This window comes from Cuculus canorus, chromosome Z (assembly GCF_017976375.1).
Source record: "Cuculus canorus isolate bCucCan1 chromosome Z, bCucCan1.pri, whole genome shotgun sequence".
NCBI classification, from domain to species: domain Eukaryota; kingdom Metazoa; phylum Chordata; class Aves; order Cuculiformes; family Cuculidae; genus Cuculus; species Cuculus canorus.
The window spans coordinates 33,228,511-33,255,236 of record NC_071441.1 but is presented as its reverse complement, the minus strand read 5'-3'; the positions used below and the strand labels follow the sequence as shown (position 1 = coordinate 33,255,236).

General features: G+C 33.8%; 1 protein-coding gene across 1 annotated transcript in view; it reads left to right on the top strand.

Moving 5' to 3' along the window:
* The window catches only part of FBXL17 (F-box and leucine rich repeat protein 17), a 272,702-nt gene that overhangs the window by 169,175 nt on the left and 76,801 nt on the right, over positions 1-26,726 (top strand). The window contains exon 7 of the mRNA XM_054054142.1: positions 11,438-11,514. Coding sequence (XP_053910117.1) covers positions 11,438-11,514 — 77 coding nt within the window. The remainder of the gene's footprint in view (positions 1-11,437; positions 11,515-26,726) is intronic.

The window sequence follows — 26,726 nt, the reverse complement described above, 5'->3', positions numbered from 1 at the left end:
TATTTATGATTTATGGAAAAGTGTAATTTTTCTTCCGTGGGGAGGGTCATTCTCTCTAAACGAGACTCATCCTGTGTACTTGATGCTGAAGTAAAAGGTACCAGACAAAAAATGAAATTGAAGCAACAGGTAGAAACTCAACTTTCAAAGAAATGTGAAAGTGAACACGTTGCTTGTGCTGTGTGAACAGCTTTGACTGCTCATCCACCTCCTAATGCAATTCCAGTACTGCACTTAGAAAACAACTTTTCAGCCCTCCTGTAAATTTTTGATCTAAAGACAAATATGAACTCAAATTTGCTTGTGTCTGTCTCAGATATAGGCAGATTAGTAAGAATATAAAGACATTTATCCAGATGATAATTTGAATTCATAGTGTTACTAGATTATGTCTAGCAGTGAGTAGAAAACTCCTTATGCGTTCTGCCAGAAATCCAGGAATTACTTGACGCTTCCATGTGAACCCTGAAAACTAGTAATTTAATCAGCACTGAGAGAGTGAGAGCATAATCCTTTCCTATTATCTTTGTCAGTATAACCTGTGAGTATCTTACTAATAGTACACCATGGATGGCACTGAAAATGAGGTGCCATCTGACAGTCTTTATTCTTAAAGTTCAGAATATGCTTACTGTTTCTTACAGTTTTTCTAATGAGGTACAGCAAATGTGGTGGCAGCCACAAGAATTTGGAATACCATGGGTATCAGGTCTTCGGCAAACAGTGTCTGCTTTGAATTAATTTCTTAATAACCTGAAACATTGTGTTGTATGATGGACATGTTTGTTCCAGCTGACCATTGGCATGCTTCTGCTGTCTGGGTTGCTTAGCTGTGTGGAAATAAAAGTGCAAAGTGAGTTTATGTAGTCTTAGAACTATTCCTGCAGTGATTTCTTTTTAAGTTGCACATATGGAAAATATATAACATTTTCCAGCGCCACCCCCCCTCACTGTTCTTATCAGGACACATATACTTACTTTGTTTTTCTACCCAACTTTCCTGGTGAGTGAAGAAATGTTCCTGTGTTACTGTTACGCACAAATGAATTCTTACACAGAGAGACGGGCAATTCCAACTCTATTTGACCTGGTTTAAGTGACTAGCAATTTTTAGAGCTAAGACTAATGTGGTAACACTGTCATTTCCTTGGAAAGACTTGATGATCAGCAACGTTTTTTACTTCAACACAATATATTTAGAATTAAAAGGAATATTTTTAAAGTTGTGAATGGAATAAATGTGGCTTGCTCTAACTCTAGTGTAAATGTATTAATACAGTAAGGTAGGGAAAGACAGATCTTCAGTTAAGTGATTTCCTACATTTTTTTAATTTTTTATTAATAAGAGTTCATTAAGAATTCCATGGAATGATAGTTATCTGTAATGAGTTATGAATACATCACAGAAATCTTTCCCAAGTTCTCTAGAGAGGCAAAAATACAACCCATGTAGATTTCCTTGGCTTTTTGAATATGTAGATTTTAATTGACTACATAATTTCTAATGGTTTGGACAGTTGCACCCTTGTGGGTCCAGTTGGATCAATTTAAGAAATCATTTGAAGCTGTTTCTACTTGTCTCGCAGCTGAACATAATAATCATTGTCATAGCCTTGATGCTGTAAAGGAATTAGATGACTATTTTTGTTATGTTTCCGTGCAAAGTTAGCTGAGGCTTGCCAGAGAGACTTTTACACTTAGACTGTCAAGATTTAAGATATTTACCTCAATGAACAGAGAAACTCGGCTAGAAGATAATAATGAACTGTTGGGTGTAATGGTTTGTTAAATGCTTCCAATAGATTAGGAAAAAAAATATCAAATTCATAAAATTTCAATCAAATTCCTTGTACTTGTCCTTCATTTTTTTTCTCCTATCTTGAGGGTGGCAGTTACATTTTACATTTTAACAACTAGATAGCTCTTGGGGTAGCCAATGAGGTGACACTGTCTGCAGATGCAACTGCAGCCAGATAACACTGAGTGATACTTCTTTTACAAAAATATGAACAATGCTATTAGACATCAAATATAAATAATTACCAGCATTCTCAATGTCCTAACAAAATCAAAACCATCTCAAGAAGAGTCAGGGGACCTTAAGACAAGAGACATTGAAAAAGCTTTCTTTACTTATATCTTCTTATTTAAAGCAACTGTCATCACATTATTTAAAGCTAATTTATAATCTTGTGCCTTTGGACTTCTGAATTTTGGAAAGATGTTTGAGATGTGAAAGCCAGTTCATGTTGCTGCAAAACTGCCTGGGAAACTGCATTTTCTGTGAGATTCAAAGTGATCACAGGAGTCAACCTTGAGGCTTGGTTAGTAAAGTTTATTTTCACAAATGACATACATGTCAAATCCTTCATTTAGGTATAATATCTCTTAAGATTTAGTTTTACTTTAAAATTTAACTGTGAAATATCCCACCAGTTGAAACTCTTGTATCTTTACCTACAACAATTTAGACTAATTTTGTGATTATTTGTGATACTTCAAATCAGGAATAAAAATAACTGACTCCTTCATTTCATTCTATCAGTAGTTGCTTAGTTATGAATTTTCCAGCTACTGAAACCTGCTATGTTTTCTCAGTACTGTTTTAAAGGTCTTGGTATATCCTAGTATTCTGTCTAGCCAGATTATTTTCCAGTTAGATAATATATAAAGTTATTCTGTTAAGAACTTTTAAGAATTAAATAATACTATCTGAAGTTCATGCATTAGTAGGTGGTATTAAAATCTATACTTACAGAATACAATTGTCCATCCGTTAAGATTATGACACATAGAAAGAAATACTACTTTTTCTGTTTCTAATACATATTTTTGCTAGTATCTTTCTCAGCTAAAAGGAGTCAATTTTACTCCATGCAAAGCACAGATGGTGCCATCAAGCTTTTTTGTTGTTGTTGCTTTCTCCAAGCAGTGTACCAGTGACAGAAATGCTAGCCAGACAGCCCTATGGAAAACAAGTCATGAAGAGGTTCTGAAATTTGCCTTTAAGCATTTTTTTTTTTGCAAAAGTCTGCTATCTCAGTGCATTTTCACTAGGCTAATGTAAAGTTTCTAAGAACCTTGGGATTCTTATCAGGATTTATGTAGTACTTCTTGACAAATCAAGACTTTTAAGATTTTAGTAGGCATAAAGGGTTTTTTCATCAGCTAAAATTGGTATGCTAAAAAATTCTAGTAGTATATCATGTATGATTTATATCAATTTCACATACAAGTTTTGATGTGTTGCTATTCTTTGGGTGAGACCTTAGTCTTGCCTGAGAACTGTAGAATCAAATTATTGTTCACATTCTTTAATCTCTTTTTTTCATAGCATTTCCGCAAAAATGCATTGAACATCCTTTTTTCCTGTCAATTTTACTAATATCAGCAGCACTAAATTAATGTAACAGTTCTACCAAGTTGCTGTAATTCTTTAAGTATTAGGAGAATTAGACCCCAAATCAGTTCCAAAGATATATGAATTATGAGTACTGGATTTACTTTTTTTTCCTTTTTTGTTATCTTGGCTCTTCTGCTGCTCTATCTTAATTTTATATAAGCAGATATTCTCTACAAACTCGAGTGTCCTTCAGCATTAGAGGGGAAAGGTAGATCTGTTGATAGAACTGTTTTGCAAAAAGCTTCTTTGTGTCCTCTTAAAAAGCCTATAATTTTTTTACCCTCTAATGAAAGAGGTTACATTTCCCTATAAGCTTTGTTCATCTCATATAAATTTAGGTCATGATGACTCTTAACAATGCTACTGCTCCTAGCAATAGGATTGAGAATGTTTATCAGACTTTTATAGGGATTTTATTTTTTCACAGAATCAAGCCTTTGCCAATATTTAATCACCTCAGTACAATTAAAAAAATAGATTTGTAGAGTGTTTTTTCTCTTAGTAAAGGAGAAACTGAGGAAGAGGTTTTGCTGTTTTCTTAAATTTAGCAGTCTTGATGAACTCGATGCTCAGTCCACATCGCCCATTGACGATGATCTGCACTGTCATTTCAGGAAAGGGGAGTCTTTAAAGAATAGGCAGTAGAATTTATGGTTTTATCTGGATTAGAACAAATTAGAACAAAGTCAGTAATGCAAAGGAGATTGAAAGAGTAAATCTCAATAGATTAGTTTAGCTGCCTATATGCAAAGCTTGGTGAAGCATTTGTCAGCCTCTGTGGTATGAAAATCAAACAGTTAATGTGGTGAAATCTTTCAAGTGTATGTAGTTCTTGTTGACGTCGTAAGTACACAGGATATTTTATTTTCAAAATACCACATGAAGTTTTTTCATTTTTATAGGAGTATTTTAAAGTTTATCCAACCATTCTGAAAGTACAGTCAAAAGCACATTTTTGGGAAGTTAGAGCACGGCAGTATATTTCCTTTTTCTTATTTTTACTATTAAATTTGGAACAATAAACGCAAATGGATTATGAATACTCTTACTCTTTGTATTAGACATTAATGGGATGGCACAAGACTATTTTAAAAAAAGAAAAAAGAAAGTCTATCAAAACAGAGACCACTGTAACTCCAGGATAAATCTTGATACCTGAAGCATGTAAATATACTCTTTAAAAGGCCAGGAAGAAGTAAAGGTACCCTGCCCAAAGCCCAGTCTTTCTGTGTTGGGAGAGAGAGGTATAGCAATACTTCAGGTTTCTCTTATCCTGTCTCTTCTCGTTTCCATTCCTCTGAAATTGCAGCATGTGTTGTGATCTGTCTCTGAACTTTCCGTGTGCAGCATCAATTACTAATCATTTCACCAAAGATTCAACCAGAACATATTCAACATTTGAATGTCACCACTCCCTCTCTTTACACTGCAGTACACTTTCTGTAAATTTAAATGAGGCAGTGGGACATTGAATATCTTGTTTGAATACACAGATATTTGTTTATGTGCATAGAATCTATGATTTACTGACTCCTGATCCTGTCTATAGCTACTGTGCAGGCATTATTTTCTCAATGTACGTTTCGGGTTTGCATGGAGATAACATTATCATCAGTACCTTTACGCTTGTCTTAGGAAAATCAATCGTGACATTAACTGTGTGAAGAGGGAACATATATGTAAGCAATGCCTTTTCTACACCAGCACCCTAATGCAGCAGAGTAATCCAACTGTATCATGCCTGTAAAATAAGTACTTTACCAATTTTCCCATGAAAAGGCACAACTGAAACAGTTCAGGAAGAAAGCCATTTTTTGTTTTTATAACATAAAACATAATAATGCTCATTGGCTTGCTGGTAATTAACAGTTCCTTGGTTTTGCTTATGACAGTAAACAGGCTACCACAATGGATTTAAGAAACTGTATTTGAAGTGCTATATCAAATAGGGTTTTTAATTTCAAATCTGGATTCTAAAGTATTTCTAACTTCTTAAAAAACTAAGAGATATTATTTAATTGTCTTCTGGACTTCAGCATGATTTGAGTTGAAAAAAATCAGATCCGCAGAGGCTTTAGAATAAAATTATTTTTCATCGTTGTTTATTTCTGTTAAATCCACTATGGTATCTAGTTCCTTCAAGTCAGAAAGGAACCTGGAATACTACAAAATGTAAATTTCCTATAGTGGAATTAAACAATTTGCTAAATCTCTCCTTTCTTAACCTAAATGCTTGCTGGGTTTATATGCAGTCAAGGTAATAGGAATTAAAAAGGCATTTAATTTTAGATAAGACTACTAATAAATGTTTGAAAATAGATATTTATTGCTGAAATACCAGGCGTAATAGCTTAAGCACAGTGAAGATTAATTTATCTGTGTAGCGCTCTGATTGGAGCTTACTTGCATCTGACTAGCTCAGCACAAAAGCAGACAGAGTGGGACTTGCCTCCCTTCACCTCTGTAGTTTGTGAGGTCCAGTCTGAAAAAAAAGGCATGTGTTCTTCTGTGCTGTAAGTGACAAAACTGTTTGGTGAACTTAATTTTAAATCACATTGATTTTCTAAAGAATACCTCCCTACTGAAAGACAAGTAAAAATCATATTTCTTATTACTATGATATATTAGAAAGCAAGTATATTGAAAGTGATATGTTGTTCATAGTGTAAATAAAATTATCAATAAAAAAAAATCCTGAATTAAGAATACATGTCAGTGTGTGAAGTTCATAATTTATTGTTATGAGGTTTTACAAGGATTTATGGATCTCTCAGTAAAAGTCCTTTTACTATTTTAGCCTTCAAATAATTCCTCCTGAGTGCAGAAGTCCTCAGATTATATCAGTTTCTTCAGGTTCTGTATGTGCTTCTGTAGTAAGAGGTTTTGTTTTGGAAGAGACTTAGTTATTGTAATGCATTATTGCCTTCCACCGCAATGTTTAAGTCATCAAAACCAATGACAGTATTATTTTATACACAGCTACTATTTTCTGCCTGAATTTAACCTGTGAAACACTGATTTTTTAAGAGCGCTATATATGTCTTTTTGAAAGGTTTCTGTTTTCTGTTGTGTATTTTGTGTTCTTGTTCTTTCCTAGCTCCCTTTCAGTTGCCAGTAGTGGTCTGTCTTAGTTACACTGTTTTGAAGGACAGAAAGGTGTTCACTTTACTGCTTAGAGACAAATAAATGTATGCCAGTCAAATGCAAAGAAGCCATGTAAACATTTTTGTGTTCATTTTTAATATTATCTGGGGTGTGTGTTAATATTTTGGATGTTAATGTTTGGTGTTTTCACCCACTGTATGGTGAGGGAAGCTGACTTCCTCAACTTGTGATCTCTTAACCAGTATACCGCAACTCCAATTAACTTTGCACAGGGCTGAAGAGCATCTCAAACTGTAACAAGGTCTCCCAGGAGCACTTATACCACAAATATTGTAGTCATATTTTCTCATTAATTCCTCTGTCATCACAAATATGATTTTCCAATGTTTTTAGAATTAGACCAAAACTATAAGAGCTATATATGTGTATCAAAAAGACACTTATTTTCCATAACTCTAGTTTCTTTTGTTTCTTTTCTTATAGGTAGAAGCTTACCTCGTTTAATTCATTAACCTTATACTTTCATTTAAGTCAAAGAATGTAGGGATTGGTTGCTAAGATAAAAAAAAATTAAAGGGTTTTAAATGACTTTTTTTCCAATGACTTTTTTTAAATGACTTATTTTCCAATTTGTCTTTTTTTCCCAAATATTTTTAAGCTCTTACTTTTTTTTGCATCATGGAGAGCCAGAAACCTTGACTTTGTTAATTCGTTACACAGATTTATGTGGGACCTGTCAGGCTGATGGGCCCAAATTTGAAGTTATCAATATATATCTGTGTCTCAGTCATGCAGTTTTGTTACTTTTGAAGAAGAAATTTGTTTGCAGAGAAGCTTATACCAGTAAATTTTTGTATAGATATGTAATTTTTCTGGTCACCTATACAGACCAGGTGGGAAGAGCAGCATATGCAAGTACGTTTCCATAGTTTTTGTTACCCAGAGAATTTTTTGCTGATATTAATTGCTGGAATTTTAGCAACATTATGAATAAGTACTTTTCTTCTTGAGATTTGTTTAGTTTTTCAAGTAGGAAGACATTTTTAGAAATTGTAACAGAAAGAGGCAATCTTACGTTTACTAGTCTCTGAATATAATGAACTTCGGTATGTTGAAATGTTAATATGTTTAATATATTGCTCCTGGGCAACCTCTAATTGTCATAGAAAAATCTGTGGTCTCGTAACTCTGTTTCATATTAACCATGTCTTATGAGGTTCTAAATAATATTCATTTAAAAAGTAGGAAGTGAAGAAATTTTAGCTTTGGCCAGATCTGATGCAGACTTGTAATTATCAAAGCTCTAATTTCTTTATCCCTTATTTCTTTATCTCTTGGCTGATGAAACATTGTCTCATTTTTTTTTGTAATAAGCTGTGTGATAATTATGTTTATATTTTACATTCAGAGAAAAAACATGAAAGAAATATCCGTGTCCCTGTAACTTTCACTGCTTCATCTAGATTTTGCATGTCTTTTTGTTCTTAAAATTAGTAGGATGAGCTGATGAAAGGCTATTTGGTAACCTTGGGTTAAGAGATTTTAAAATTATCTTCTCTCTGCCTTGGCTTGCATCTGTTGTTACCATGTCCACGAGGCATCACATCGACTCTTTTACAGACAGGGATTAGTCTCCAAGCTTTTCACCGCCTAACTATCTGTTTTGTGAACTTCTGTCATTTGCTACTACTTTAAATAAGAACTTTGCTTCCCTCATTTACTGATGCTGATGCATACATACATATGCTGATGTGTTTAAGATTAGGTTTCTTGGTTATCTAATACAGAAACATTATATACATAAAGACTTTCAACGGTAAATATGGCAATAATATGATATAATTTTGATGGATTATTACAACAGAATTAACATGACTTGATCCTTGCTTTCTAGAAAAGGTTAATTTCATTTTGTTCCTTTAACCTTTTTCTTTGCTGTCATGTTGAATGAAGATTAAAGGGTAAAAGTAATAAGTACAGAAATACTCTGAATTTTCCTTATGTTGTAAAGAAATCAGTTGTAACTAACAATTATTTATTGTGTGACTCTGTAGAGAGCAGAAGCTAAGACTATATAAAGTGTTCCTTCTGTCTCTGCAACTTTATTTACATTGGGATGATCTGTAAAAAGGGTAACATAAATTAAAACTGAAAATAGATTGACTTACAGAAGTTATAGAAGGCAGGAAAAACTTATAAATTCAATATTTCAGCTACATTTAATTATTTCTTCTCCAAATTAGATATGTCGTTACTTCATTCTTTTAGAACTTAGGTGATTTTAGTATTTAAAAAAAAAAAAAAGATTAAGTCAAAGCAACATTTTTTGTATTTCTTTTTTTCTCTTTAATGGAAATAACTAAAAACTGTGAAGGTTTTCTTTTCCCTTTATGGGAAAATCAACTGTATTGCATTTAGAGTACAAGACGTCACTAAGAACAGGATTGGAGTCACTCAGGCCACTTGAAAAAACTTTAACCCTTAGAACAGGCACTGTCTGGAAGGATTAAAGGATATAGTTATAAAACCATACAGGCGAATACTTTTATCCTTTGCTCCTGGAATTAAGTTACTGACTGCATCTAAAATTTCTTCATGAACACTGCATTTCTAGCAATCTTTATTTGTTAAGACAAGCTTGTAAATATATAGTTGCACTCTTATGGGAGGATAGAAAGAAACTATAACTTCCATTCTTTACAGCTGAATCAATTTGGTTGAAAGCCAGAGAATGACAAACAACCTGAGATTTAAGTGTACAAGTAGTACTGAAGGATGCACATGCAGATATGTCTACGTGTAGGTAATGCATATTTAACCCTGATTGACTGAAAATGTATGTAACTGAAGTTGTAGAAGAAAAACATTGCTATGTTGTATTTTTAGTCAACTAATTGTCTCAGTAAAAAATTATCAGAAATAATTTGAAAACTTGTAAATTCATTAGATAAAATTTTCAAAATAGTTCTCTAGGTTTAGAATATTTATCCAAGGTAAGAAATATTTTGTAATTTCAGTACTCTGCTAAATGATATATGCAATAAAATTAATAAGAGCTTCTTTTTACTGCAGTGTCCATCCAATTGTATCTATTTGCTGAAATGTCTAGTGAACATACTATCTAATAAAATACAGGGTAATAATTTGCTATTTATTCATATTACTAATACTAGCAATAAAATCTCATTATTAGGACTTATTTTTCTGAAATAAATAACAAAAAATCTCATGGCCTATTTGATCTAAGTTAACAAAGTTCAGTATCTCATTCAAAATTGTGTGTTACAAGAAAAGAAGTTGTTTCGCACATATGTAGGATGTGTTTTATGCTCCAAATCTTACCAAATTTTTAGGGAAACAATCTCAAGAAAATTCATAATTCTGAGATCAGTTTATATTACAACCATAGTCCTGATATAATTTCTAGAAGAAAATTAACTGTCATGCTTGCTAATTTTTTCAGCAGAGGAGCGGTTAGTTCAAACAGGTATAGAATCTGAAGACTGACTCTGTGTTTCTTCCATGTCAGAAGTTACCATATTACCATTTCTTTCATTTCCTTGTGTATACATAAAGTAAGGTAACCATTCCCCAGTGACAAGCATTGCAAAAACTTTCTGTTAGGGTCTCAAAGTTTCCAAGGGCTGAACATTTATAATAGTGGTAAAGGAACTACGGTTAAGTTACTCTGGTTAAAGGCATGCTGTTTTATTAGTAGTAGTGAATTTTCATTCTTGATTTTAGAAGAAGGAAGCGGAGAGCCGAGAAATGTATATGAAGGGCTATCATTCAGTTATTGTGTTACTGTAAGCTATAAGAATTAGGTGGTTAGGAATTGGCAGCATCAGCAGTTAAATCATGGGAGGTAATCTATTGGTATTGGTGAGTGGAGTTTCAAAAAAGGTCCCTGAGGTGTAGTTGTATTTTCCAAAAGCCATGACAAATTCAGCAATTCCTATTTTTTTTCAAAATTGGCAAGTAATTTAGTTTTGTATACTGCAAGAGGGTTTATTTAAGAGGCAGAGTAGATGACTGAGTAATTGATCTGAAAATGGAATATATTGAATCAGAAGAAATTCTTATGATTTATCCTATAAGATACACTTTAAGAATATCTCTACAGAGAATAGCACAGTAGTTGTGTTGGCTGTTCTAATGAACAGTGGTGCATTTTACCGTAATGGAACTGAAAACATATTCTATGAACCGTATTTTTCAGTGATACACTATGAACAATGCATTTGTAAACAACAATATAGACTTGCTCACAAGTATATAATAAACTCTTATTTTACAAGACCATTTTAGTTTTTGTTGTAATTTTCTTACAAGAAATCAAATTAAATTAACACAGAAACTGAAGTGTTTCATTGCAAATTCATTGTAGCTGTGACAAGACAAAGAAATGAGCTGTCTGCTCATCTATACAATCTTCTCTAGCACCAAATTGGAACACCGGTGGCATGTAGCATTTCATGACCTGTTGAATGCTGGCTTTTGCAATTTTCAATGAAGAAATATGAACATTAATTTAAAATAACATTTTCATATTTTTTGTCCTCTTTACAGTGCACTTACAGTTCTTCCCTAAAAGAGAACTCTTAAAGCTTAAATCTTGCAATGGAAACTTCTGAAAGTTGCACAGTAATAAAGAAATAGAAATTCACATGTGTATTGTTTTCCAACGAACTTGTCTGTATATGTTTCAAACAACTCGCACATTCAAAGGCTTCTGGGAGTATTGATATAAAAGCATTCAATGTAAAATAATGTACATGTGTAGCCATATGCATTTTCAGTGAATTGTATGGAACAATTCACAAAATGAAGAAATTGAGAAACAGTACATTACACTTTTGGATTGTGCTTTTGCTATTTAAAAATGATCTATTGTCTTTTAACTGTAATTTTACTGTGTCTGTCTTCCAGATGTGTGGAGGTGATTGCCAAAGAAGGCCGGGCCCTGAAGGAGCTGTATTTAGTATCCTGTAAGATCACTGACTATGGTATGTACTATGCCAGTATCTTTTTTTTCCAAAGACTGAGCTCTACTAGATTTGCACAGGGACTCTTATAAGAGCGTTAGGAATGTATAGATAAAAAAATTCAAAACCTTTATCCATGAAAATAGGAAACGTACAAAAAGTGTTTGGCATGCTGAAAAATATCTGTTGATAGAAGTATGAAAGTCAGTGAATGTATGTGCTGCAAAGTGTGCCTTAAAGAATTGTGAGTTGCTGGGCAGACTGGGTAGAGTACCCTTTGAACTGAGACCATTTGAGAGAAAATCCAAAAATCCTGTGCATTACTGGATGCTCTAGAAGCATACTGTGAGTGTAGATTGATCGCGTATTGTAGGCCATAAATTTGAATAAACTTGATAATCCCTTAAAAATGCTGTTGTGGTAGAATAGAGAGATGCATCTTAGGAATTAGGTGTTCTGTCTGATAGGCTGCATAGAGGCACCACTTGTATTTGGAACAGGAAAACTTCTTAGCACTTGAGTGTGTTTGCAGATCCTGTTTTGGATTATCTTGTTTTGTTTGTTTTTTTTCAAATTATATACTGACCACAAATAAGACACTTATTTCTGCAATAAGAGCGAATTCTTGGATGTCTGTCTCCCACTTGCATGCCTACATTTCGATAGGACTTACACACTGTATCTTTGAGATGTGCATCTCAGGTTCTCTGCTTATTTTGTTTCTGATTTACTCTTTTTTTATTTTAACCTTTTATCCCACAGGTTTTATAAATAAATACTATGCCAGAGTGATAAATGACCTTTCCAGTGGTCATAAACTCATTTTTTAGTTTCTCTCTTCAGATTTTGCACTTCACTGGGGTTTGCATGAGTACATTCAAGGGTATGTTGGTCTGCAGAGTTCAGCTCGTCCCATGTTCACTGTATTCAAATGTGAGCTCACAATACAGCTGTAACACTTCTGGGAGTTTTGAGCCATGGCAGAGGAGAGGGAGCATAGGGCTATACCACCGTTTGTTGTGGTCTGCAGTTTTTTGTACTTGCATGTACAGAATGGATCTTGCCGAAGTTGACAACATAGATGTTCTGGGCTTGATACCACTTGACCATGATGAATTTTGGATTAGTGAAATGGGAACTGTCTGCTGGTTATTCGTGGCGGGAAATTGTATGTAGAACAGAAATTGATAATGAATATACTTATTGTCACTGCTATAGGTTCAGAGGTGCAAGACCTCAGTGGGATGTGAGACTATCTGTTTGTGTATTATAGAATCACTAGCTGCACTTTTGTCCCTTGTGACTTTTGACAAACCAGGTAGAAAGTAATATCATCAGAATAATGGAATCCACAGCTTGAGGACTGATAATTTCTCAAGCTGATTTCACCCATCATTGTCTGCAGTTGTTGAGAGGAAAACTCAAAAGCAGGGTTACACACTAAGAAACTGAACCAAAGAAACTGATAGCCAAAGTCTCGCTATGAAAGAATGGAGAGAGGGTAAAGGTAGTGTCCATGCCTAGATGAAAAGTGTAGAAGTGTGTTTCACAGAGTGAATTAATTGAGAATATATGTAGAGTTTGGATGATTAGTTTTGCAACCATACTGAGCTTCTGTTGACTTCTACAGACTAAGGCTCACCTGTTACTAATGTGTTGATTCTGCAGTTATTCAACATTATTGCAGTCAGTTACTGGGACTTGGAGAACTTTCAGTTGATGATGTTGATGCTAGGTTTTACTGTAGACTAATTGATTATCATTATAATCTTCAGCATATCCCTGCATGCCAGCCTGAAAAGCGTGTTCATCTACTTGTGATATCCAAGAGGCAAAGGCAAAATAAACTATAGCAGTGTTGAATCTATGAGGATAATTTATGCTTTGTAAGGAAGAAGTAAAAACTTTGCCTTATATTAAAAATATGATAGCAAGTGAATGCTGATTAGATTAACAAGAGTGTTGCAACGTGGAGCCAACATCACCCTTTCCTCTTGTTCCTTTCTCTTTCATTTGTTCTCAATTTTTCATTTGTTTCATGGTACTTCAGTGAAGGATTTCACACATTTGTTTGTGGTGCTTATAAGTTCAGAAAGTGAGGGCCTTACAATGCTTCGAGCTCAGTTTGTTGTAGTCTTTTATCAAAGAAGGTGCTTTGCTTTTGTCTTCTACAAAGACAAAAAAGCAGCATTGTCCTCCTCAGAGGCTTTTCAAAGACCTTGTGTCCTCTGCATCTTTGTATTTGTGGTGGCAAGTAGAGGAGAAACTGAGAAGCGTATGCCTGACTCCTTGTGGCATCATTCAGATAGTCTCTCGTGTCTTACAAAGACTTACAGCTTTACAGGCGTATTTGTTCAGGCTCCAGTGAAAAGTAGATAAGTAGTGTCTGAAGTTCTGTGAGGCTCTGACTGAATGGATGCATACAGCCATAGACAGCTGTGCTGGTTTTTTTGATATTTCTGAAGGTGAAACATGTAATCGTGCTTGCCTTGGAAATTAAAATGTTGACATCGATTTTGAATTGTAATTGTACATATTGTCACTAGGTTTTTAAAACATATTTAGAGCTGGTAACCAGATTTCTTGCAGCTTGGTAGAGTACGTATATGGTTATGGAGTACAGATGCAGGATTCTAAACTTCTTTGAAGCTGTTTAACAATGCTGACCAGTTATTGGAATTTTGACCTCTGGAAAAAGATCATAATTGCTTAGCAATTCAACTGAAAAAAAATACTGCTAATTTCTAGAAAAAATTGTTAATATTAGAGACATTAATTAAGGAAAAATAACAATAATTGCAGTAAATAACAAAAATAATTATAGCAAAAATTGTTACTGTTGCCCTGCATTTAATGATGTATGTATGTACGTGTGAGGTCATTTCATGTACTGGTAGCAAAGTCTATAAAGTATGAACTTCATCATTTTATTAACTTTATTTTTTGCTTTCCATGTCTATAATAAGAGAGTATGCAAGACTATTAAATATGCTTATATTAATTAGCATTTTTAAACACACTAAAATACTAGGTTTATTTTGAAGCCTAAAATATTAATTTAAAACCCTACACCCTCATAATGCAGCCATTGGCAGCATTCATTTCTCTGATGGTTTGCTGCCCAGAAAAATAGTTTCATATATTGTACAAAAAGACAGACAGGAGACCAAGAGGAACTGAAGTATATGTGCTTATTAATTATTCATATCTTGTGAGAAAAATAGAGCTCTATTTCACGTTACATTGCAAAATGATTCATTTTGTGGGGTTTTGTGTATGCAAGAAAGTATAGTTTGTTTTCTTCTGAGAAAGTTATAGAATTCTATTTTTATTTATGCTTGTCTGGCATAATTTTCTAAAAAATTGGTTTTTATTAATGCTGGGGTTTACGGTGTAACATGCTAGGATGCAGAAATTTAGTTTCAAAGTTTTTTTACATCTAACACATTGTTAAATGCTAAATAATCATTATAATGTGCCTAGACTGACAGGAAAGACTGAATTTGCAAAATCTTTGAGATAAAAAACTTGTTCGCCCATGAACGCAGGCAGAGTGAAATTAAAGCTGACATTAGTTCCACATATCATTTTGCCCTTTTGTTAAACAATGTTGAATTAAGCACGGATGTCAGTGTTTGCATTTCCTGCCTTTTGTTGATTTGTGTCACTACCTTAACTTTACTTAAACATAGGGAAACTTGTATTTAAGCTTTTACTAAAAACTAGTAAGAAAGCTGGGCTTTCTCAGCTGTGGGGAGACTGTGTGTCAAATGAATTAGGTTGATGTGAAGATGCATAGCAGTGAGTTAGGGTAGCAAGCATACACAGAATTGCATAACTGTCTTTTCAATTTTATGCTCTCGTTCTGGGGTTTATTGATATCCATCGTGCTGGGAATTTAAGTAAATTATTACTTATAAAGTTTGTAATGGTGCAGAATGCTGTGCATTCCGAAACAAAAAAGTGAGATCTTATGTTCAAAGATTAAAAGATTTGATGAAACTAGCCTGTGAAACTGACTGGGTCTTTTAAGTGTCTGAGCTTGCAGTAATGTTAAGTAAATATGCTAAGAATTACTTAAAAACTGCGTTCTATTAGTAGTGAAAGATAAAAGTTCCTAAAGCTTTAGTTTCTTACAGCCAGACCAGTGGCTTTTGTCTGTGTGTGCACAAGGTCATTTCAAGGAAAGCTTTAAATGTACACTTTCACTAAGAGAAAAAAAAAAAGAAACAAACAAACAAGCAAAAAAAATCCCAAACAAATCAAATGCCACCATCACCCTAAAAAAAAAAAAAAAAAAAACTAAAAACCCAAATTTTGAAAATATTTTGAAAGGAAGTGTTCAAAATTAGGACTTTGTACAGCCATACCACTGCAGAAATTTCTGAAAAAAACCCCAAATTACCCCAATTGCCATTAACAGGAGTGTATTTAGCACAGTTTGGGGAATCTGTTTATCTCATAACAATTTCTGTCAAGTAACCTACAAGATGACAGGTGTCTCAATAGTTGCCTTGTACAATTTCCATTGCCTAGTAGTTCTGGATGTTGCTTAACTTAGAAAATCTCTATTGCTAGCAGTAAAGTAGTCGTACAAAGCTTATCAGATTAACTGCTTGGCACAAGGACCTGAGATGGACTGTGGTACTTTGCTGATACCTTTAAAGTGCTGAATATTGAAAAAGAGCTCTCTAGTTAGATAGTCTTTTGGTTTTCTAAAATTGTGTGTTCCTTTTTCATCTTGCCTTTTTTCATCATTTACTGATGTATTCAATGTCTCTGAGTATACATGTTTTTTTTTTAAAAGGATTTTCTTGTATGAAAAGTAGTTTCAGCAAACTGTATTTGAATTATATGGGTTTTATTTTTAAACAGTATAGATGGGGCGTAGCTGTTACAACTAGAAATAAGATAGGGTTTATACTGTCTTGCAGTCACAAGACAAAACATTGTCAGTTGCATTTTTGTCTTCATACCTGGATTAATGATTCTTTTCTGAGAAATGAAATACAGCTAACAATGTTAAAATAGTTTTCCAAGATACTGGTAAACGCAATGTTTTAGTATTTAGCCTACATATGCTTTCTCTTTTAAAATAGACTTTTTTAATTATAAGGGAATCAGATCTTTCTCCTGATTAATACAGATAAATCCGATCAGAGCACTTGAGTTTTCTCCCCAGTAGAATCATAGAATTGCTAAGTTGGAAAAGACCTGTAAGATCATCAAGTCTAACCGTCAGCCGAACATCACCATGCCTACTAAACCATGTCCTGAAGTGCCACACGTACACCTTCAGGGATGAGGACTCCACCACTTCCCTGGGCAGCCTGTTCCAATGCTTGACTACTCTTTCAGTAAAGAAATTTTTCCTAATATCCAATGTAAACCCCCTGGCACAATTTCAGTCCCTTTCCTCTCATCCTATTGCTAGTTAATTGAGAGAAGCGTTTGTCATATAAATAATAAAGAATGAGCATACTGTGGGTACTTCCTAACAAAAGAATATTTCATTTCTGCTTCTCACTTGGATTAGGAAGTCTCTCTAATGCCTGATCTCTCTAAAACTATTTATTTCCTAACTTTAGCCTTTTTAAATCTATTTTTAAAACACCATGTCTTTTGTAGAGTATTACTCACAAAGGAAATACTTTTTTGTGGGATAAATGCAGCACTTGTGGCTAGACCAAATGGAACAGGTAGTAAATATATCTTTGAGTTAAAAATTTCCTCATGCTCATACATTACTGGCTTGCAAACTCTTTCTTAATTTATATCTATTTAATAAATATAGCTTTCATTTTGTCTTTCAAAATTATATTTAATTGCTGTGGAGTTCCAAGCTTCACTTGTTCTCAGAATCAATCTTCACACTACTATGTTTTCCTATTCTTTGTATATTTCTTTCTCTTTTGTGCTTTTAATGACCCAATGCATGCAAATAGTAATAACACTGAGAAATATGTTTACACTAATAGATAAGTGTACAGAACCAGGGGTCTTTGTTACCATTTTTAGTGGTTATGTATGTTGTCTATATATGTATGCTTGTGTATGTACAGAACTGTGGTATTATATTCTCTAATTACTGTATATATTTATTGCTACATACATAGGAAAGGAAAAGTATATAAATGTATTGCTTTCCTATGAACTTTTTTTTTCTTCCCACAGAAGCATTTTCTCTTCACTTTTTGTTCTTTTTCAATATTTAAAATCTTAAAGGTATCAGCAAAATATCACAGTTTGTCTCAGTTTTCTTTAGAAGTTGATTTGAAATACCACCATGCATCTTCAAGATAAATGCAGTGAGATAAATTACTGCAATAGCATATTTCTCAAATAACAGGTAGTTGCAAATCCTTTGTCCTACAGTACATAATAAAATATTTTCTTTTTAAGCAAAGAAATGATACAAACATCCAGTCTACTTTTTGTTATAGTAGAAGGTGAGTTGTCACCTGTAACCCTTAAAAATAATGTAGTCTTATAGCCGGCTGAAGGAAGCTGAATGTAGATACACTTTTGAATCATGATTGTACACAGTTTGTCCCCGGTTGGTTGTTCTAAATGTAGAAAACAGAGATGGACTGTCCTTCAGGCTTGGTTTGTCTTGTAGAGAAATCCACAGGTAGTGTTATTTTAATTTAATTTATTCTGTGAGAGACTTTGTGACTTGGGTTGTTACTATATTTTGATTCTGTGCTGAGAAACTTGGCAGTAGTTTATCCATCATAATAGAAAGTTTAATTTTGTGCATTTTTATCTCTAGAGAGAGGTTCTTCAGTTGGGCTTTGGAGAAATGTACCTCATTTCTGAGCACCAAAACATAAAATACATTTCTGATATAACAAAAATTGAATTTGCCACCACCTCTGTCTGTGTTGCCAGAAATACATTTTCAGATTCTTGTTTATTCATTTAGTGTATTTACTGAGTTAGAAAACTGTGTTATAATACTGAACTTTCATTTGACCCAGGACCAAGCTTGTGTTCACTTGTGATATTTGTATTTCCTGTTTGATATGACCTTTAAAAAATAAAATAAAGCTTTTCTCCTTCAGTGTGCCTTTTCTCCTTCAGTGTGTATATTAACCCCTGTATTGAAAACGGTGTGCTTCCTATCTCTTCAGTGAGCTACCACAGATTAAAACCTATTTTTTAAATTATTATAATTAAAAACTTGTTGTTTGCAGCTCAAGACTGATGTGAAGTGCAAATAATTTGTTACATATAAGCCATGTCATTTTGATCATACTGTGAACCTTGAGGTCATTGCCATTTGGTTTTGTATTTCGATAAGCCCCACAAACTTCCAAAAAAAAAGAAAGTATTATCATTTTACATTTTTGTCTTGTCTTTCATTTCAAACAGTATCTGTTAATTTCACACTGCAGTGGAGAATACCATTCCCAACAGAACATTTAATTTGCAGTCAGAGGTAGATTTACTTCATAAAAACAACTGTGGAACTTGTATTTAGCAGGAATCTAGTTCTGGCTTCGTTCAATTTAAACCTTTAAAACATCTAGTATTTTCTGACAAACACCAATAATGAGCCACATTAACACACTGTTGCAATAGTCCAGTTTCCTATTCAATTCATTGAACTTTTGCATTGATTTCAAATTTGCCCCTGAACTATTGTATTTGTTGAATTGCAATTACCAGTATACTTTAAAAATCTGTACATTAGCCATTCTTAAGTTCAGTCTTATAAAACATTGTGGTATTCTCAGTGCAGATTATTTAAGAGTCCCTTTCATAATTAGAAAGGTAAAAGCAGCATTGATGTTTTTCTTAAGCAATAGAAAACAGAACACAAAAAGAAAAAGAAGTTACCAAGTCTTTTTCCATTTGATCAGTTATGATACAAAACTCTTGTTTAACCGTATTTTAAAGCGGCTATGCTAGTTTGCGGTTGCAATTTATTTCTGCTAAATTCTAGGACCCAGTTTTGTGATCTGCTTTTTAATGCACAATAAGGTGTAGTTTAAGATATCCTATTTTAAAATTAGTATGTTACTTCACTGTTGCCTAAATAAAAGTGTTTTGTTTTAATATGGCATCTGTGGCCTAATTTTTAGCTATACATACTAAGTCGTATTATTTCTAATTACATTGTGCCTAATACAGAAGTTTAGTACAATATGTCAAAGAACATATAGGTACCACATTGTAAGTACAAAGAGAAAGGAAAAGAAGTGGATAAAGAGAAGTACTGAATAATGCAGGAAAGCAAATTTTGTATATATGATTTATTTTAAAAAATATGCTCTTTGGATTCTTCTGTTCATACTTATACATCGGCTGATAATGAAATAATGATGTCAACCTGTTCAGATACTTCTTAAAAAATTCTGGGAATGTTTGAATTTTATTAGGTAGATATAATGGTCCAGTTTTACAATCTTGTAACAATTTTCAGTAATTTGAAGATATTAATACTTTTTCCTTTTTTTGGTCAAGTCAGCTTGGTTTGGGGTTTTTTTGAACTTCTTGAATAGAATTTACATCATACATGAAGCAATTAAATTATTGTTTAGGAACTCAGGAACTTTTGGAACCTGATAGATCTGCCATGTCTGGATATTAGAATAAAGGTGAAATGCAAAATAAATTTTCCATACTAACAAAATTTGAAATGCTGTAGCTCAATTTGAACATTGTAGCTCAATTTTATTTGTACCAACTTAAATGGTACTGAACAACTTGTTAACAATGCTACCAGTTCACAGTCTGTTACCTGTGTTTACTTAAATAACTCATTAGTTATGCATCTTGCTTTTCAAGTACCTAGGTTAATGCAACTTAAACAAGAGAACTTTCTCAGTTGAAGTATCTGTCAGGTATCTTATCTACTCACTCACATACAGGGAAAACATCCTAAAATAACTACTTGCTTTTTAAAAAAATCACTTTCCTGAAGTTTAGGAAGCAACCAGGAAACAAAATTGTCAAGGATGACATTAGAGTTGTTCATCAGCTTGTTTATTGTAAGAATTCATCAAAGATCTAGGAATTGCTACATTAGAGACTGAGCATGAACATTAGCCAAACTACTTGTATAGTGTGATCAAAAAATCATAGAAATTGTGGTTGGAAAGGACCTCTGTGAGTCATCCAGTACAGTCTTGCATTCAGGATGGGGCTGTCAGGTGCACTGTGGCTCTGTGGCTGTTTCTTGAAGACCTTCTGGACTGGAGGCTCCACCATGTCTCTGAACAATGTTTCAGAGACATAAACCTCATAAGCAACGCAGTGTGGTCATTGACCTTGTTAAATCTTGTGGTGAGTTTGTGAGTCGACTTTGATCCCATCATTTTCATAAGGATCAATACAACTTGAATATCATCACAGCAGTGTATTTGTGGGATGAAGAAATGTGTGTTATTTTTTCATTTGAAATTAAGCTGGGCCTTAATCAATTGGAAATGAATAAATGTTAACAAATACTCATAGAAACAACTTTCTATTTCTTGGTTAGCCAACCAATGGCTTTTTTCATTAGGTGCTATTTATGCTGCACATTTATCACATCAAATTTTTCCTTTGGCCACAAGCACTTATTTCACTATTTCTTTTTAATTTATTCACTATTGTTTAGGAGAAAAAAACTAATGTTATGTGAATTAATTGTATTTCCTTCCTTTTTGCAGTTACATTGAAATATCATTAAAAATCAGTGACACTATTGTCTATGACATATTGGAAAAAAAGTAAAGTTTTTTTGGCTGCTTGGATATTGCTATATTTTCATGTTGGTAAACCACAGGTTTTTAAAGTTTCATTTTGTTTTGAAAGCAAACACAATGAAAATAAACTCCTTATATTTCAGCAGCAATACAGGTTAAAGGTCTCTAACAACCTAGCCTACTAGCTCTGCTGGTAGCATATCTGTTATGAAAAGTGAAAGAGAGGAGATCTAAGTACTTAATGAGTGCTGCCTAGTAAAAGGATGTATAGCGTAACTAACTTAAACGAGCTGCTGATCTGGTACAACAAGTCCCAAATTATGTTTATTTTACATCTCCTATGCTTTTTACTATTTCCCTAGAAATGGAGGTTTGTACCTCTTTTGACCGAAGAGGTAGAAAAGATCAGTGGAATGTAACCTTTACTGTTAGCCTACAGTTGGCCCTTTTTCTTTTCTTCTACCAGTACAAAACTTTGTCTTCTGATCTAGTGTATCACTTTTTCTTTATTAATATTAAGGAGAGGTAAAGCAGTGTAATAAAGTTTGGAAGCTATTTCTAGATCCAGATTTGGGGAGCAGGGGTTGTAAATAACGATGTCCTAAAGTGGCACTGCTACACCCATGTGTTAGGAACTTGGTCACAGAGAGGAATCCAGAACTGCGACTGAGAACATGATAACCTTCAGGTTTTTGTGTACCTCAGATGACCAGGCAGAAAGATGGCACTAAATGGAAAGTTTCTTGAAACTACGTTTTTAAGGAAGAATAAATGCAGCAATATATTTACTGTTTCACTCCCATTTCTTTGACTTGTGCATGTCATCTACATCACACTCATCAATTAGAATTAGAATTACAGTGGCTGGTGTGTGTTGTGTTGAATTTGGTAGCAGTGGCACATATGGAGTGACTCCGTGAAGGACTTAGTTCTTTCATCCTGGGTCAACATGGGTCTGTTTAGACTAGAGCAGTTTTTATATATCCTGAGAAAGCAGAGTGGTATGTTAATAGGGAATTTTCATTGAAAAAGAGGTGCTTTATTTAGGGTTATAATTTCAGCAGCTACAAACCAGCGTGCTTACCCCATCCAAATCTTGGATTGAAGTATCAGATTTTTGCCTGTAAATCCTTAAAGTAATGCTTCTGTCTGTCACTGAAAGACATTATAATACCCACAGATTTCACTTTGGCTACTTAAATGATCTCTTAATAGTTTAGAGACAAATCAGGTTTTTATTTTTCCTAGATGTACTTCAACAATTTTAAATAAACAGAACTTGGTTTCTGTGTTCTGGTCAGATAATTAGATGAGGAGGATTAGGTAACTAATCTGATCCAATGTTATCACTAAGAAAAAATAAGGAAAAAAGATATCTATTTTGTCCTTTAATCAATAAATATACAAGTACACCTTCAAACTAATAAAAGACTGCAAACTGAAAGGAACCTAATTCATAGATGTCTCTATCCCCCTTGCAAACCCTGTTTTCTTATGAACTATGATTTATGACCAGTGAGACTTTGCAAAGGTTTTGTAAAAGAGCCTAAAAGATACACTGGTTTTGTATCTGCACAAAATCTTTTCCTTATCTTATGTAGAGGGATTTGCCAACAGCTATGTGTTTGCACTTGTGTGCATTTAACTGTAACTGCAAATACATGTACAAACATGCATAGAAAAAAGTAACTTCGAAGAATGCTTTTTATTTATATTTGTTTCTTAAATAATCTTAATTGAAAAATTACCTTTAGATTAGAGAAATAGCACACATCTTACAAGGATGTTTTTAAGGGAAGAGAAAGAAAAATAACAGTTTAAAATAATGTTTTTACATATTTGACTTATTTATAATGCAGTTGAATATTCTGTAAGTCAAGTACATTACTGCTGAATTTCTTCACATGCATTCCTGTTACTTTTTTTAATCAAAATACAAAGGTCAACAATGTAGTCTTTCTGGTAGAATAAAGTACAATTTGATTACTTTCTGCTAATGCATAATACCATTTAATTTGATTTTACAAATAGGAAAGTCTCTAATAGAAGGGAAATGGACTTTGTAAATTAGGTGCACCCTCTTACATTTACCTCTGTTCATGCAATTGTGTTACTGCTAGTGCCAAATAAAGAAATAACAATACCTGAATTGTAAACAATTTTGAGATAGATACATGACAAAACCTATTTCAAATTTACAAATTGCCTGAATCACACTGGTGTATCTAAATACTCTGTGGTATTTTACAAAGATCTTAAAAGTTAAAGGCAATTCTGAAAGCTGTAGGGACTAGTAATCACACAAGAACTCAATTCCCCAGGTCGCGGAGATTTAATTAATTATGTGGATCATGTAGAAAGAGTGATTGTTTTGGATAATGTACAGAAACCCTGTAATAGTTTTTTGGTATAGGTGCACATAGCTCTTTCTTTAGATGGGTAAAATTATCCATACATCTACCTATGCTCTGTTCCTTATGTGAGATGGTAATGAAATGCTCATGATCGTCACAGCTGCAACTATATTGTCACTCATCTGATTACCAAAGATTACAGTACTAGAGATTTTGAAGCATCTCGCAGTTTGCAGATAAAAAATCCAGAATCTTGAATCAAGATTTAACAAAGAAGCATTTGTGAAGTTCCTATGGGAAGTGGCTTAGAACTGCACACGGAAAGTTAAGCTTATTACAGTACTTGATAATGGAGCTGACAGACCTTTTGTTGAATGAGAGGTGGTGCACATCAGATTGTGAAAGATGGAAAGCCTTCTTGGGTTTTTTTCTTGGTTTTTTTCTGACATAGACTTTAAATCTTGAACATCTGATGATATCACAGAGCAGTAAAAGCAGCTTTCAATGTATAGGAATAAAAGCAAAAGAATTAAAAATAAAACCAGTCAGTCACAGCAATAACATGTGCAGCCATGGGTTAGGGAAAAAAATCCATTTTGCTGTCAGCTGGAACGACGATCTGTTTTGCTCCTCAGAAAAGATTCTCTCTGCTTTTGAATGTTTTAGTTGATTATGTAAAATATTTTCAAATTCTGTTACACTAACTACATATTTTATGGCAACTTTGAAGTCTTTTTATGATCTCAAGACAGCCTTGATCTAATTTGGCAACACTGGCTTTCACTCTTATGTTCCTGAAAAAATGGAAAAAAAGAGGAAAATCAAGTGCTAACTTTGGCCATTGCTAATTTTGGATCTGTATTGCTGAATTTCAGTCACTTTATATGAGGAATGCTAGTGTAGGTGCCTTCTTACCTAAACTTATCCTCTTTTCAGTTTTCTAATGTTTTCATAAGTGCAACATAGGTATCTTCAATCACTTTCAAAGTTGGGAGCCAAATCACCTTTCTCTGAAGGGCCAAGTAAGATAGCAAACTCACACAGAAGCCACTAATAGGTGCTGGTGAACCTTGGGAATGACTGGAAGGGTCCAGGAATTTGATAGGTCCCGCAGTTTGACTGGTGCACATGGAGTTAGGATGTAGCTTCAGCCAGGGAGTGAGGGCTGTGACACACAAGCTCTGAGGTGAGACCCTCAAGAAAATTGGAGAATAAGGGATTCCTGGGCTGGAAAGTACTCATATATTAAAGCATAGATAATTTTATCTCAGTAATAGGAAAAATAGCAGGTATGGGTGTTAGAGTGGAAGGAGTAGTGAGAGGGTCTTCAGCAAGAGTTAGAGGATGCCCAGGCCACCTCTTTGCACCTGTTTGCTTGGGGAAAAGAATACATGCCCTTATGCTGCTTGTTCCCTGTACAGGAATTTCAATTCCCAGCCTGTTCAGTTTCTCTTGTTTCTACCAGAAATGTAGTTCAGAAGCATGCCCTCTCAACCCCCAAATTTAGATATTTAAATCAGCCCTATCTCTACTATGATTAAATTCTTTCTTTTCAAGTTGAAGACTGAGAATTAAAAAATGGTATCAATTCACAATTACACATGTGCATCATATTTTATATGATAGGTGTTTCCAGAGGTTTAAAAATTGCAGAGTGTCAGATCTGTGCGCTGAAGCCATGTAGCCTGTTGCTGTCCGATGCGTTGAAGAGCCACTATTCATTGAATTTTAAAGCTCTCTGTAATAGCGAATTATTTCTTTCATCAGGAAAAAAAAAAAAAAAAAAGGTAGTATTTTGAAAAAATAGAATATTCTAGAGCATCTGGTCCAAATACTGTTGGGAAGAAAATTGCCATGCAGTGGTGGGATATTGGAGTCAGAAATTTATAGGTTTTTTGGGGTTTTTTAATTCTTCATGGCTGTTGTAAATTCGAGCATTTTCATTCATTAACTCTTCGGCTATTCTTCCACTTTAGGCCTACTCAGTATTTCAATAACTAACATTTTTTGGCTAGATATGAAAAATATCTTCTACCTTTGTATCCTTGAATTGGAAGTCATAATAGATGTGCATCTCTATTTTTGGTTTACAGTGGCATTACAAACGTCAGCTTTACTACAATTCTTGTTTAGCAAGTGCGTATTTTATAGAGTAAGCGTCTCTGCTGCCTCTCTGTTGAGGGGGTGGTGTTGTTTTCAGATTACAGTATCTGTAATTTGCCGTTGTTACCTGTTTATTTACAGGAAATTGTCTTAGCTTTTGTAGATTTAAACTGCTTGTTCTGTGACATGCCCTGTGCCTTCAGTTTTAATTTGTTCTTGAAGCAAAATCTCCTATTAAAAAGTGGCTTGTTTGTAATGAGAAAGGAACTTAGTTTTTTAAGTTGTTTTTTTCCGGCCTCATGCTCATGTCTAATTTCAGCTTTCAATATTTGGTGTCTGTTTTCCACCTTACCTCTTAGTGTAGGAGTGAGGAAAACAAACACATTCACATTTTAGCTGCGATAGTAAGGACAGAATGCTGGGGTTTGTTTCTGTTTTTGAACAGCAATAGAATAAAATGTACATAGTTCTGTCTTACGTATTTTCACTTGGATTTTGTGAATCACTAATCTGATTAAAACTAGATACAGTATTTATGGGTTCTGTATAAACTTCTTGGCGTACAGCTTTTACACAGATTTCAGAAATATTGTTTGCATTATGCAGCATTTGAAAGCTGTTTTGTGAGCTTCTTGTATCAGGGTTGTCAGTTTAGAGTGGAATTGGCTAACAGACATTTCAAAACACTTCTGTCTATCCAAATAGCAGCTGAGCACCAACAGAGTAATATCGATTGATACAATATTTGTTGCTCTGTCTAGAATCTTTGGCACCAATTTGTTGTTGTTACTGAAGAAAGCATAGGCTAAAATTACATAAAACTAAGTTAGGTGGGAAAAATAACTGCATTTGTGGTAGGGATACATAATGTACTTGGAGCTGTTTTATGTAATTATGAAAATATGGATTGCTCTTATAAAGTATAAGTAGTCATAGTGACATTTCAAAGGGAAAATTAAGATTTAAATTCAAAAGTTATATAGAAGTGAAGTGATCCTGAAAGCTCACAAATTGATTTGTTACTCTAATAGTTTCAGTAGAGAACTAAAAGCTTCTTTCTAGTTTGATTCATGAACAAATT